Source organism: Alosa alosa, chromosome 8, assembly GCF_017589495.1.
Source record: "Alosa alosa isolate M-15738 ecotype Scorff River chromosome 8, AALO_Geno_1.1, whole genome shotgun sequence".
Classification (NCBI taxonomy): Eukaryota; Metazoa; Chordata; class Actinopteri; order Clupeiformes; family Clupeidae; genus Alosa; species Alosa alosa.
This window is the reverse complement of record NC_063196.1, coordinates 686,884-700,527: the sequence shown is the minus strand read 5'-3', so window position 1 is coordinate 700,527 and position 13,644 is coordinate 686,884. Positions and strand designations below refer to the sequence as shown.

Here is a 13,644-nt window from a genome sequence, read left to right as displayed (position 1 = left end):
ACTCTCGCTGGTGAACACACAATGTGAATAGGCCATCTCGATCATAGTAATATAGTCTATAGTTGCATGAATAAAAAAGGCGCAAAAACTATTGGCAATTGAATTGGTTTGACAATTCCTTCGCTGTTTTGTCGGTTTGTGCCATATTTGCGCTCACTTTTTTTACGGGTCTCCAGGATCGGCCACTCCTTCACTGTTCTCTCGGTTTGTGCTCGCATGCATTTTTCCAACACTTGGCTGCAAGCTCCCTTCCCCCACCCCCTTCTTTCACAAGCAGTGCAGCTTTCTGAAGCGGTGCTTTCTGAAGCTAATGTAACAACAAATAGGCTACCACCAATATTGTTGTGTGGCAATAAAAGTATCCAGGGTTTGCTCAAGTAGCCTAAATATAAATAAATTAAGGACATAAAATCCTTAACGTGAAAAAGCTTAACGTAGCTTAATGTCCCAAAATGGCATCAAGTCGTTTTTCTTCTCGTATGCGCTAGGGCTGCACGATATATCTAAAATGTATCGTTATCGCGATATCAACAATTGCGATGGACAAAGATTAGTTAATTTTCGATAATTATGGCTAGTTCTACATTTTCTGTGCCTTGTATTCACATTCTGAACGTCAACATTATTTTACCAATCTGTCTTGCTGCCGAAGCCCGCCCCCTACCAGTTTAGGTGTGTGGTGTTTTAGGTGTTGAGGAGGGAGCTAGAAGTCGTGATGGCTGAAGGTAGTGAGTCGAGCGTACACTTGGGTGAAGAGGAATTGGTGGCTAAAAGAAAAAGCACGTCTTTTATATGTAAATATTTTGGTTTTAGGAAGGATGACGCGTTAAACACAGGTACTTTGCAAGACGTGTCGAGCAGTGGTCGCAACTTGCCGAGGCAACACAACCAATCTCCACAGCCACCTGCAACACAATCATAAAGATCAGTATGAAGAGGTCCAAAAAGCTAGCTTAAGCAAAAAAGCCGCTACTGTTATGCCAAGTCCAGCAGCATCTAGCAGTAACATTCAAGTGACTTCAATTCAGCAGAGTTGAGAGTGTAACTCCTTATGTGAAATCATCAAAGCGCCACAAAGGTATAACGGCGGCCATCGCACGGTTTTTGGTTAAAAACATGATGCCTATGAATACCGTAAACAGAGCGGGCTTTGTGGAGATGATTGAGCAACTTGACCGAAGGTATCAAATTCCATCACGGAACTATTTTTCTCATGTCGCCATTCCCCAAATGTATGACACATGTCGGAAAACAGTTAACCTCGAACTTGGTGGAGCTGACTACTATGCAAGTACAACAGACCTTTGGTCAAGTCGTCCAACACAGCCCTACATGAATTTCACCGTGCATTTCCTCACCGAAGATTTTGAATTGAAAACACGGTGTCTAGAGACTGTATACTTCCCCGAATCGCACACTGGTGAAAATATAGCGTTTGGATTACGTGAAGTATTGGCCAGTTGGAATTTATAGGAAGACCAGCAAGTGTGCATAACCACGGATAACGGCGCCAACGTCGTGACGGCAACTCAATTGAACAGCTGGGTCAGACTTCAGTGTTTTGGCCACAGGCTACACCTTGCCATCGGTAAGTGGCCTAGCCTAAACTGATCTGATTGTCACTGTACCTTACTCTGTACTATAGCTTACTATTATTGTTTTATGACAAGGTATAATTATTCATTGACAAGATAGAAAGTAAAGATTTCATTACTTCTTAATAAGAAATAACTATTGTATAGCATGTTGCTTTTTATGCAAGTTATTTATTTTAATTCTGGTATACACAAATTAAGCTTCTAAATAGGTGATTTTTCATTGTCTGGAATGTTGTAGTCCTACTGCTGGTATTGTTAGGCTGTTGTATGTTTGAAATCATACATGCCTGTCTGATATTTAATCTTCTGCCTGCCCCTTAGAAAATGCTCTGTAAGATGATGGCCGCATTTCTCGAGCAACTGGACTTTGCAGGAAGTTGGTGGGACATTTCTCCCATAGCTGGAAAGAGAAAATGGCGCTAAAAAAGGCAGAAAAAACAGCAGGAGCATAACCTCCCAGAACACTCACTCGTTACAGAATGCCAAACATGGTGGGGATCCAGGCAAAAAATGATAGAGTCCTTGAGCAGCACCGGGCATCTAATGTCCTGTCAGAAGACAGAAAATTAAGGCATTTGGTACCTACCTGGCAGGACCTGGATGTGCTGGAGTCTGTAAACCAGGCATTACAGCCTCTGCAAGAATTTACCAATGCACTCTCAGGTGAGAGTTACGTAAGTGTTTCATATGTGAAGCCAGTTCTTCATCTGATGAAGACATCAGTTCTTGCAGAGAAGGAAGACGACTCTGACTTAACAAAATCCATTAAGATGAAAATTCTAAACTACATGAGCTGTAAATATGATGACTCTGCAACCCAAGAACTTCTGGACATGGCATGCTTCATGGATCCCAGATTCAAAGAAAGCTACATTAACAGTGACAAGGTTGCAGACATTAAGACCAGAGTGATGTCAGAAATGGAAGCAACCGCATGGAAGGTGATTAGGTTATAATGGTAATTTCAAATACACATATTGCATGATCTTAAACCATGACATATTACTAATATGTAGTGAGAATTTTTTTTCTTTCACTCTGTATTCTTTTCTCTGTTGTAGGAGAGATGTCCTGCTGACAGTGGGGCCCAGAGTGTGGATCCACCTAGCACCACTTTGAAGAAAGCAAAAAAAAAAATCACTGGGCAGTTTCTTCAAGACGGCCCCAATCCCTGTTTCACCTTCTGTGCAATTGGAACGAGCTGTAGAAGCTGAACTGAACAGCTACTTGCTGTCGCCTACCATAGATAGTGAGGCAGACCCTCTGACCTGGTGGAGACTCCACGGGGTTCACTTCCACAGCTAAGTAAACTAGCTAGAAAGTATCTCTGTATACCTGCAAGTAGTTCACCTTCAGAGAGACTTTTTAGTACATCAGGGAATGTTGTGACATGCCAACGCACATGCTTAAAACCTAGCAAAGTAAACATGCTTGTTTTCTTAGCCAAAAACTTGCCATAAAGCATCCTCACACATGTGTACACACACACACACACACACACACACTTTAACGTTGCACTGCATTGCCTTGATGATGCCAATGATGGTCATCACACAGTGTTTGTTCTCGACCATGTGTATTTTAGTTTAACTACATTGTTGCACTTTATTCCTCGTGCTAGCCTTTTTGGCCAAGAACTCACCATAATGGTATTATTGTTTTTATTATTGTTATTTTATGTTGTTTTTCATGTCATAATGTAAGCCACCAGACCCCATTCTGCAACACGTTCTTGACTCAATAAATTAGTGGTCAGAAAAAAGTTACCATTTTAAGTTGGCATGCAGTTAAATGATTATGTTTACATTTATTTTAAATAATTTTTGAATGTTTTAAGTAGTTTTCATGTTTTTATTTATTTCAACTTAATTTTGTTGACCATAGCAGGAAATGTTTCAAAGGCTAAGATGATTTATGGCCGGCATTGCCATTGTAGCCACATTTTTCCTAATAAAAATAATGTTGGAATGGAATCAATGCATTTCTTTTTTTTAAGTATGCATCAGTCTATGCTAACAGCAAGTAGAATGGAGGAAAACGTTACATATTTAAATATCGCAAGTTATATCGTGATCGCAGTACTCAATAATGTTATCGCATATCGCATGTTTTTCTAATATCGTGCAGCCCTAGTATGCGCACATTATAAAGAAATTTTAACATGTCCCAAAAACAGCTATCAATTAATCACCAAACATCTTATAAACAAGTCTTGCCAGGAGCAACACCTTGCAAAAACAAAATGATTAAAATAGGCCTAGGCCTAATAATGGTTGGAATGGACAGATGCCAGTTATGTTTTAAAAACAAATGCTCCCATTACCCCGCAGAAGTTTCAAAGTAGCCTACACCCAGCCTAAGCTACTTCAGAACGCCTCGTCGACTGTCTGTAGTAGGCTACAACTTCGATTCAATAAAAAGACGTCGCATCATTGCGTAGAAAAACGTCGCATCATTACTCCTGCCTGGATTCGAACTCAGGACTGCCTGAAAGTTGCAGACATGTTCTGAAAATACGTGCATTAACCCACTCAACCATCAGACAACGCTAGCCGCTTCGAGTAGGCCTATTGGGTAGGACTGTAGCCTAAACTGGTTGCTGTGGCACAGCCTTGAGTGACCAAATTTGTTTTCCTTTGTCATATGCGGTCAATTTGTTAACATTACTGTTAAGGAGATGCTGTAGGCAAAGGCTATATTTCCAGTATCGTGGATATGAGTGTCGCGATTTCGGTTTCGAATCGCATATCGTTAAAGCCCTAGCTGAACCACTTCTATGGCCGCTTTGGTAGGGACAACAAGGAGATGGCCATCAAGGCAGTGGTCTCTGCAGATCACCAGCACCACCGATGTGTGTGCAGCACTGAGCAGGACTAATGCACGTAAGGCTGCTGGCCCTGATGGTATCCCCAGACATGTACTCAGGGGCTGTGCTGTACAGCTGACTGAGGTTTGGACTGACATATTTAATCTGTCACTAGCCCAGGCGGCTATCCCCACGTGCTTTAAAATCACCTCCATCGTGCCGGTGCCAAAACACTCAACTGCAACAAGCCTTAATGACTTCTGTCCAGTTGTACTCAGCCCCATCATCATGAAGTGCTTCGAGAGGCTGGTCCTGGCCCACCTCAAGAATTGCTTACCACCCTCACTGTATATTTCAAGAGCCTTTTATCCAATTGCTTTTGAGGATATTTATACAGGTTCCTGCTCCATCTGTTATTAAGAATGCTCTGCTTCTCCTCATCAGAGTAGTGAATGTTGCATTTATAAATTGCAGGGTCATAGGCTGCAGAGCTGGTACTTTCTGACACAGTGAGTGTCACATCTTGACTCTCACTCACTTGTGAGGGCCCTTTGCCTATTATTTCCCTCTCTTCTCCTAACTTTGTCTCCACACCTTTACATTTCCACCTTTCTGCCTGATTTCCCTTTTCCTGTCTCTATAACTGACCAATAATCAATATAATTCTTATATAATATCCATATAACTACAACTACTATTATCTACTATATATACACTATTGAACCAGACTCTAATATCTATACTGTATATAACATTAATATAGCTTTTGTCAGCATAGCTTTTGTCGCAGGTTAGCTAGCTGCAACTCCACTGAGTTTCAGCATAACATTTTGAGTAGGCCTTGAAGTCAGCCTTTGCTCAGGTCAGATGATTATTTATATTATTTATATTATATATAATAGATTTGTGAGTTGTGGTATTGAAGTTTATGTGAGCTGCATGAGACACCTTGTCGTCCAATGACTGGAGCTAAGTAGCCTATTCAATACATGATAGCTTTAATGGCGACCTAGCTAGCCATGCATCTGTATGACCCTACATGATTTCTGTTCAGCAGTCCAAAATAGCTGTTTTCTAACCAACGCTCATTAAAACGGTAACCTCACTCACATGTTGGTGCAGTCATCTCCGACTGTGTGCAGGGGGGCATGGGTCACACATGAAAACAGACTGGCAGGTCAGTCACACACACAGAGACCAGGCGAGAACCATGGCATTTAAACTCTCCGACTTTCTGCATCTAATAAACTATTTGTAGATAGCTATTTGTATTAGAGATGCACCGGATTGCGGTTCCGATTTTTCCGAGTTTCACCTGCCGATACCGATTTTAGCCGATTACGATTTAATTTCTTCTAACCATTTTACAGCACACACAAATACTTATTTTCTATCTTTTCCTTAATAGAACATGTTAATATAGAAGTGTAATCAACTTATCAATAATGAAATGGCTGTTAAAAAAATGGAACCGGTGATTAGACAGATTCTTCTTCAAGTCTAACTTCAGCTGCATTATCAAACTATAATGCCAGTGTAATTATAATGCCATATGCTATAATGTTATAATGCCAACTACGGTGTGGGACATTCATTTCACAGACTACTAATATGAATGCACTGTTATGGAACATCCATTTTTTTCTTCTCACATCCAATATCCAACTAAAGATATAAGAACAATTTTCATGATACATTTGAACATGCTGCATGGAACATATTTTCATATGCATTGATGAATTTATGGGAGGGCGAGGGAAAAGTGGGAGTAGACTATCACGCAAACACAGGGGAGGAGAAGTGCTAATAGCGATTAGGTGCTTCACAATATGAAAACAGCGCACGTCTGTTTTGAGGTGAAAAACTTCCAAATTCTGGTTAAATGCATCAATTAGGCTATAGAAACTTTCAGAGACAGCTGATTCAGTATTCAGAGCATCAGTTTTCTTCATTGTAGGCTACAATGTCAAAAGCAACTTTAACTTTTGTTTGCCTTTCTAATAGGCTATCGTTTGTTCACTTTCACAACATTCACTTCTCAATCTGCTAGGCATAGCCCTAGTCTACGTGCAATAGTTCTAGTATTTTTTTTAAGTGGAGTAGAACTACTAGAGCTACTGTATGTCGCTGCTTGTTGACATCTTATCATCATGTAGCCTATGATCGCTAAACTTTGATTCTTTTTAATGTCGCAATCGGTTATCTCCGTTCAGCTGCGGGCACGCAATTAGCGGCAGTGATGGGCGGTGATGAGCGATGTTTACGTAGCCTATGAAGTGACAGCTTAGTAAATTCCACGCAATATGGCAAAACACAGCGTTCGCTGCATAGGAAAACTCAATAGCCTATTAGTGCTTTCTGTGTAGGGCACAAAAAAAAAAAAAAAGGTTTGGTTCCTGTTGGTTGTCAGTTGAGGCCATGGGTCGGTAGGGAATTTTTTTTTTTTTTCCCCAGTGACAGTAAGGGATAGGTAGAAAATCAGTCCCTCCAGGATTTCACGAGGTTTTTTGAGACTGTTACGACCTAAAATGCCTGGATGGAAGTTGCGGTGTTTTTAGCCGTTTCTTGTGGAGAAATTGCGGGAGGATGTGAAAATTGCAAAAATAGTTGCAATTTTTTTTTTTTGAATTTAGGGCAATTAAGGTTAGTAAGACCTAAATCACACTGATAATCTTGATGCTTATTAAAAAAAAGGATAATCAAAGCTAAACAGTAAGGATTACAGAAAATCAAAGTAGGCCTACTTTATTTGTGAAAATGCTTTGACTGAGGTAATTCACAAAGCAGTATAACCTTTCGTAGAACTGTCCAAAAAAGACAGTCACCTAAAGAGATGGCATCATGTCATATGTTTCAATACATTCATATATTTTGTAATTCATATTAAGTTCATATCTTTTTAAAAATTCATAGTCTGTGGCCTGCATAATTACTAATAGCCAAGTAAGTATCTAGTAATTTCATATTGATTTAAACTATTTGACTACACTTCTGTTTAATGTCATTACATTGGTGGTGTACGTCTAATTGACTGCCTGCCCCTTTAAGGACGTGAGAGTAGCCTAATTACATTTCTGAGTGGATTGGAAGGCTTGCATCGCGGTTCGCCACGAGTGTAATTCACTTTTTGCATAGTGCATTACGATATGTGGATGCAATTGGGAATGTCTTCTATGTCATTAGTTAAAATAAATGTTAAAAAAAACAACTCGAATGAAATCATTCTTGGATCATAGAAGAGGTAAAGGTCTTGCAATTTTATTAATTTCTATGATTTTGGTAGCACTACTCAAACTAAGCCCACAAGCTAGCAAACATGACATAAGCTAAAAGGACATATCCAGGTAAACGTTTGCCAATGGGTTGCATAGCCTACTCAAATGTCAGTAAACCAAGTAGGCCTTAATTAACTTACTTTCATAGTCTAGGTAGGTTAGCAACACCAGGTTGAGAGATGAAAGTAAGCAGATCATTAACGTTAGCCTTCTATTTATTGTCATCAAAACTGTAGAGGAACGAACACGTTAGGGCAGTCTTTGGTGTCATATGCAGAAGGTGCAGAAGTAAGTGTGCCATCTGGCTCAGTTGTGGTAGGTGAAATTTCACTGTGAAACTACGATGATTGGTCAAATTTGCGAAAAAGTTGCGGTGTTTGGACAAAATTGTGAGTGCCTTGGTAAGTGACAAAAACAATCGTCTTCGTGAACAGCTGTGCATAGGCTACTTTGTAAAAGAGAGAATACGCTCATCCCTATACATAACGCAAGGGGTAATTCATGTAATTATAGTTCGCCTTTTATTTGTGGATTTATTTCATGTATTTAGTGTTATTTCTTCCCCAAGCTCATAAAATAAATTTGGGTCGCACATAAATTGACAGGGTCGATCGGAAACCGGAATCCAAGATTTTTTTTTTATACCCAGCCCTACGTCCAGCCCTGAGTGTTGGCCTGGTTGCTAGCTTCTTCAAACTTTGCAAACTCAGCTGGGTGTTGTTACAGTTGCAGCGGGCGAGTGCATTTGACCGGCATAAAATCGGCATGTCTCAGAGTGACCGGCCGGCTGCCGGTCATGGCCGATCACGTGAAAATCGGCCAATTCCGGTCACCAGCCGATCTATCGGTGAAGCTCTAATTTGTATCAAAAGAAATAGTTACAATTTCAAGCATTTTCAAGCACTTTATCCAAAATTCAAGCACTTCTCAAACCTTGAAAAAGCAACATTAAAAGTCAGGCATTTTCAAGGATTTCAAGCACCCATACGAAGCCTGGGTCACACCAAAAAACAGCGAAAAGGGGTACTGAATGCTGGAAATACTTGATTTATTGAAGGAAATATGAAAGATAACTCACCTGGTAAACATTCAATGTCATTATACTTCCTGAATGAAGAAGGATCCCCTATCCCCAAAGGTCTTCAGACAATTGGCCGGACAGTTGGACAGTATTTCGGGTCACACCATATGATATCGATTTTTGGGACAAAATCGTTTTGTTCAGGGCTGGTTCAAAATAGTTTGCCTGGACTTTCAAAACGGCAGACTTACAAATAGATATGTTGTATTAATACTTAATTAATTGTATTGGTTTTCTTCAAAATCAAACTTTGTGAAATGGGCTTGGGACAGTCACGATGAGCTTTTCCTGGTTTGGCTGAAAATTGTAGAATATAGGAATATGACTGGCATGGCACTGGAATGGTCTATATGTTAATATAAAACAACTTTTTCTGAACATAACCACATTTATTTGCAGATTAGATATTTCTTTACTTATGTTTGACACTCAGGACCACAAAAAGGTCATGTCAACCACCCAAGTCAGTCTTTCCTATACATTGACTTATTTGTGGCGGCCCACCACAATATCAACATTGATCACCACATAATGATTTTCCAGGTTGTACTAAATTGTGCTTAAATCTGGTTAGAATCATAACCACGCTGTGCTAATTTGTTAAAAAAAACTGTTGTATTCAAGTTAATTCTGCAAACCAACCACCACAAATGGTTTAGTTTAGTTTTTTATTATTATTATCTGTTTCATTTATTTAATATAGCTTATAATTTATACATTGTTGAACATTGTTCTTATGTTCTAAGTAGGCTATATAAGTGCAGTGAAGACACAAAATGCAGATTGGAGAAAGATCATAAGTGTCCAATAACTGTTTTTGTTAAGATACACTAATAATAACTTAACTTAAGATAAACTTATGTAAGCCTACATTTTATCCTGCAAATGCATTTCCCCTGCAAAGAGGAAAAAACATCCAAATATTGGCCAAAAAACGGCAGCATCAGCCATTGGCTGATCCTGATTGGCATCAGCCATAGAAAAACCCATAGCCTATCGCTTGAACTCTAACCCGGAGATGTCAGTTCCAAATAACTTAGTTCAATCACCACTGTATTGGTTAACCGATTGTTGTGCATGTTCACGACAAGAGAAATCATCTAGCCTACTGAGCGTCGAAAGCATGATTAATAATGGCAAAAAAGGGCAACATACTTTTCCATACTCCAACAACAAGTCCTCCTTGAGGTTTACGAGGATGTAAAATCTACAATCAATAAAAAAGCAATACTTGTGCGACGTCTACCAAGGAGCGGAAAACGGCAAATAATGACTGATCGCCTCTTTAAGATATAATTACTTGTCAGTCACTGACGAATTGAACTACATTAAATGTAAACCCAATAGAAAGAAGACAGAGTGGGGGGGGCAGCATTACCCCCTTACCCTGTTCTCAATGATACCATATTATCCTATGATTGTTGTCATTATTACATTATATACCAGGCCTACACGTTTTTTTCTTCACTAAATTCATTGTCCGCAAAATCTGTGCAAAATTTGTAAGGATCATGCGGAATTGCAGTTGATTGTTGAATTTGCTACTGCTGACTAGAAATTCCTAATTTTCTTACATGTTATACTTGGTGCCCCTTATATCTAGTTACATGGCAAAAGTGACCAATTTATCACCTTCACAGTTCAAGATGGTGTGTTGGTTGTGAGCCAGCAGCAACATATGATGCTATGAACATGATGGGAGATGGAAGCTTGTTGAAATTCTGAATGAGAACAACAGTATGACACAGGAACAGTAGCACAGTCTGGCATAAGAGGATGTTGGCCTAGTTCTAAAGTTTTTGTTTGTTTTTCTAACTGAAAATAAGCCTAGTAGCAGGGCAGCACAATTAACTGAATTTTATTCTTGATCTTGATTTTGGTTTCCTACAATTAAACAACAATGATCTACCAATATTAAAATTGTGTGTTCCACCCACAGAACTCTCCCCTACAAAACAAGTGATCCTTAAACCTGTCCATGCCCCTGCATGCTCAGTTGTTCCCTGCTCTGCATAGTCTGATTTTGTCTGGATGCAGTATAGGATTATGTTTACAATACAGATGAAAGACGGCAAAAAATGTGATGAGATCTGGGAAAACCAATCACATGGTGAAATCAAAAATCCTTGATTGCTGCTCCATTTCAAACCTCTCTGGTGAAATTTCAAACTTGAGATTCTGATACCATCCTAGCAACATCCTGAATACCCTCCCCTAGCAACATCCTGGATACCATACTCACAAAATCCTGGATGTTGCTAAGATGGCATCAGAATCATAAGTGGGTGAAATTTCACCATGTGATGGGTTTTCCCAGATCCCATCACAAATAGTGCAAACCTGGGGTGCGCAAAAACTTTTTGGCTAGAGTGTCCAAATAGCATACATCAAAGGGCTAAATCCGCTTTAAAGCATACAGAGAAAACAACCAATGTGTGTGCCTGCATAGTTTCACCATTCATGCTAACAGGCCATTCTAAGATAAGAACAAAGAATGACACTGTAAATTGGCCTACACAACCTCGATTTAGTAAGAAAGATCACTCAGTCACCCCAAAAGAAAATAAGGGAATCAATCTGTTAAATTTGAATAAATCTGGTTGTGAAAACTTTCACTCAAGCACTTCCTGGTAACGTCAGGGTCAATTTCTTTCTATTCTGTAAATTACTGATGTAATCAAACGACATTCACATATTCAATAGGCTATAGACAGCAAGTAATACCAACAGCTTAACTTTCTACCAACTTTTGTAAATTTGTAATAATACCAAGAGTCAAACCAAGAGAAAAACAAACGTAGCTGCTAACGTCAGGCTGTAACTTCAAGCTCAATGGTTTTACGTTAACGTTAACTTCGAGTGAAAAATGAAGCTGTCGAGGTGAAAATTAGCGTTAACGTTAGGTAATGTTAGCTAGATGTATTTAAACTCAGCAATCGTGTTATTTTATAGCAAAATTCTACGTTGCAAAATATAATTGTTAACCCTTACTTAACGTCAACCCTTACTTAATCACCTGCATTAAACACACACCATAGATCATGTTAAGCAACTCTGCAATGTTGCTTAGGGTTTACATTGTGATATAGGCTGTAAAATTAACATTAAATTCGTGCAATTGCACTGCAGTGAGGACTGTTTGGCTACAACCTGGTTGCAGTGACACTTCACGCTAATTAGATGAGCTTAAGAATAGCTAATGGTAGCTACTAGCTAGCCAGATAGTAACGTTAACATTACATTACACGGGAAATTCTGGCATCGTGGTCTAAGATTAACGTTAACGTTTTTTGTTCTAGCAAGTCTTTCCATCTTTTGTACACCTTTTCCCAATACATGGTCCCAAGAAAACGATCATGTGATTACATAATGAAAAAGTATTGTACAAGAACTCACCCATAGCTACTTCAATTCAGGACAGCCTTAGTCTGTGATGTTGTCCTGTCCCGTGCTTTACGTTGGCTTTCTCACTAACTAGCCAGCTATCTAAGTGGCTTGTTAGGTATTTGTACCTAACCCTATATTTTGCTACTAGGTTACTTGAAACTGGTAATTCCGATGTCATATAAAGATGAATGAAATTTCAACGGATTTCATTCCCTTTGCGGAAGGCCTACGATGGTAGATTTTAAGATTATTTTGTAGGAACTGTGCCCCAGTCTCCGCCTGTCTTGGCTTTGCTAATAGTACACCATACCAACTTCCCGCGATAGTTCAGACAAGTTACCTTACTGTCACATGACCAATATACCAAAATACAATGGCGCGTTCAATTTAATCCGGCGCAGTGATGGTTGAAGTGCTGCACACTGGTTTGACATTTTGCAGAATCAGGTTTGAAAATGTGTAAAGTAAAACAATCTGTATTTGTAACGAGATGAGAAGGGTCTGGCAGCAGACTTCATCTGTGTATAGGCCTGCAGTAAAATAAATGGACAGAGACTGTCCAAAGGTGGCCATCTAAAAAATCTGGGTCGTGAAAAATCACCACAATAGGCTACTAGTATTAATAACAAATAAAAGCATGATAATATGCAAAAGCAATACAAAAGTAATATAGGCCTAGACCAAATTAGTCGACAAAAAGGTGAATCTCCTGTGCAGCCCTCTCTCCAGTCTCCCTCTGGTGCCCTCCTCCCCCACCTCCCAGTGGTCTGTTCGATTATTCCTCAATCCCAAATTTGTAGACATCGCCTTGAAAAGGCACTAAGGGGGCGGGGAAAAAGGAAAAAGAAGAGACAGCGGGATGATGCTCGCGCTTCACTTGCAGTTAAGACAATGTTTTAAATAAATAAAAAAAAAGTTTTGTAGCCCTTGCGTGTATGCATGTCTATGCTTATGCCAGGTAATACTACTACAGTCAATACACTTTGTAACGTAAGCTCCTCCTACTAGCCATGTTCATGTTGAAGTGTTAGGCCTACATTGCAAATGATTTGATGCTGGCTAGCTAGTTATTTTACGTTGTGGATATGGATTATGGGTTATTGAATGCAATTCAACACTTTCCTTTAACATTAGCAATCGGTGCATAAGACTAGCAATCCTTCCTCAGGTTGCTAGCTAGCAATGCTATTTCTGATTATGCTTAATCTGGGTTTGCTATTTCTTTGAGCCATCAGAGATATAGTCAGGTAACACTAGCCTATTAGCCTAGTTTGCTTTGCATTTCAGGACGTTTTTTGGCGTTTGTTATCAATTATGATCAAACGATCTAATTGTGTAGTAAAAAAGTAACGCTATAAGTGACACTTTCACAACGTAATGAAATGATTATTTGGAACAACTCTTGGTAAGGTGAACTTTGGAAAAATCCTGCAACTGAACATGATATGATTTTGCCAAACTAGAAATGCAATTCCAAGGAATTACCAGTGCATGAAA

General features: G+C 39.3%; 1 protein-coding gene across 1 annotated transcript in view; it reads right to left on the bottom strand.

The window, feature by feature from the left end:
* Positions 1-12,462, bottom strand: part of LOC125299016 (CD2-associated protein) — a 157,421-nt gene extending 144,959 nt beyond the window's left edge. The window contains exon 1 of the mRNA XM_048250056.1: positions 12,157-12,462. Within this exon, the coding sequence (XP_048106013.1) occupies positions 12,157-12,160 (4 nt within the window). The 5' untranslated portion in view covers positions 12,161-12,462. The remainder of the gene's footprint in view (positions 1-12,156) is intronic.
* Positions 12,463-13,644: the final 1,182 nt, after the last annotated feature.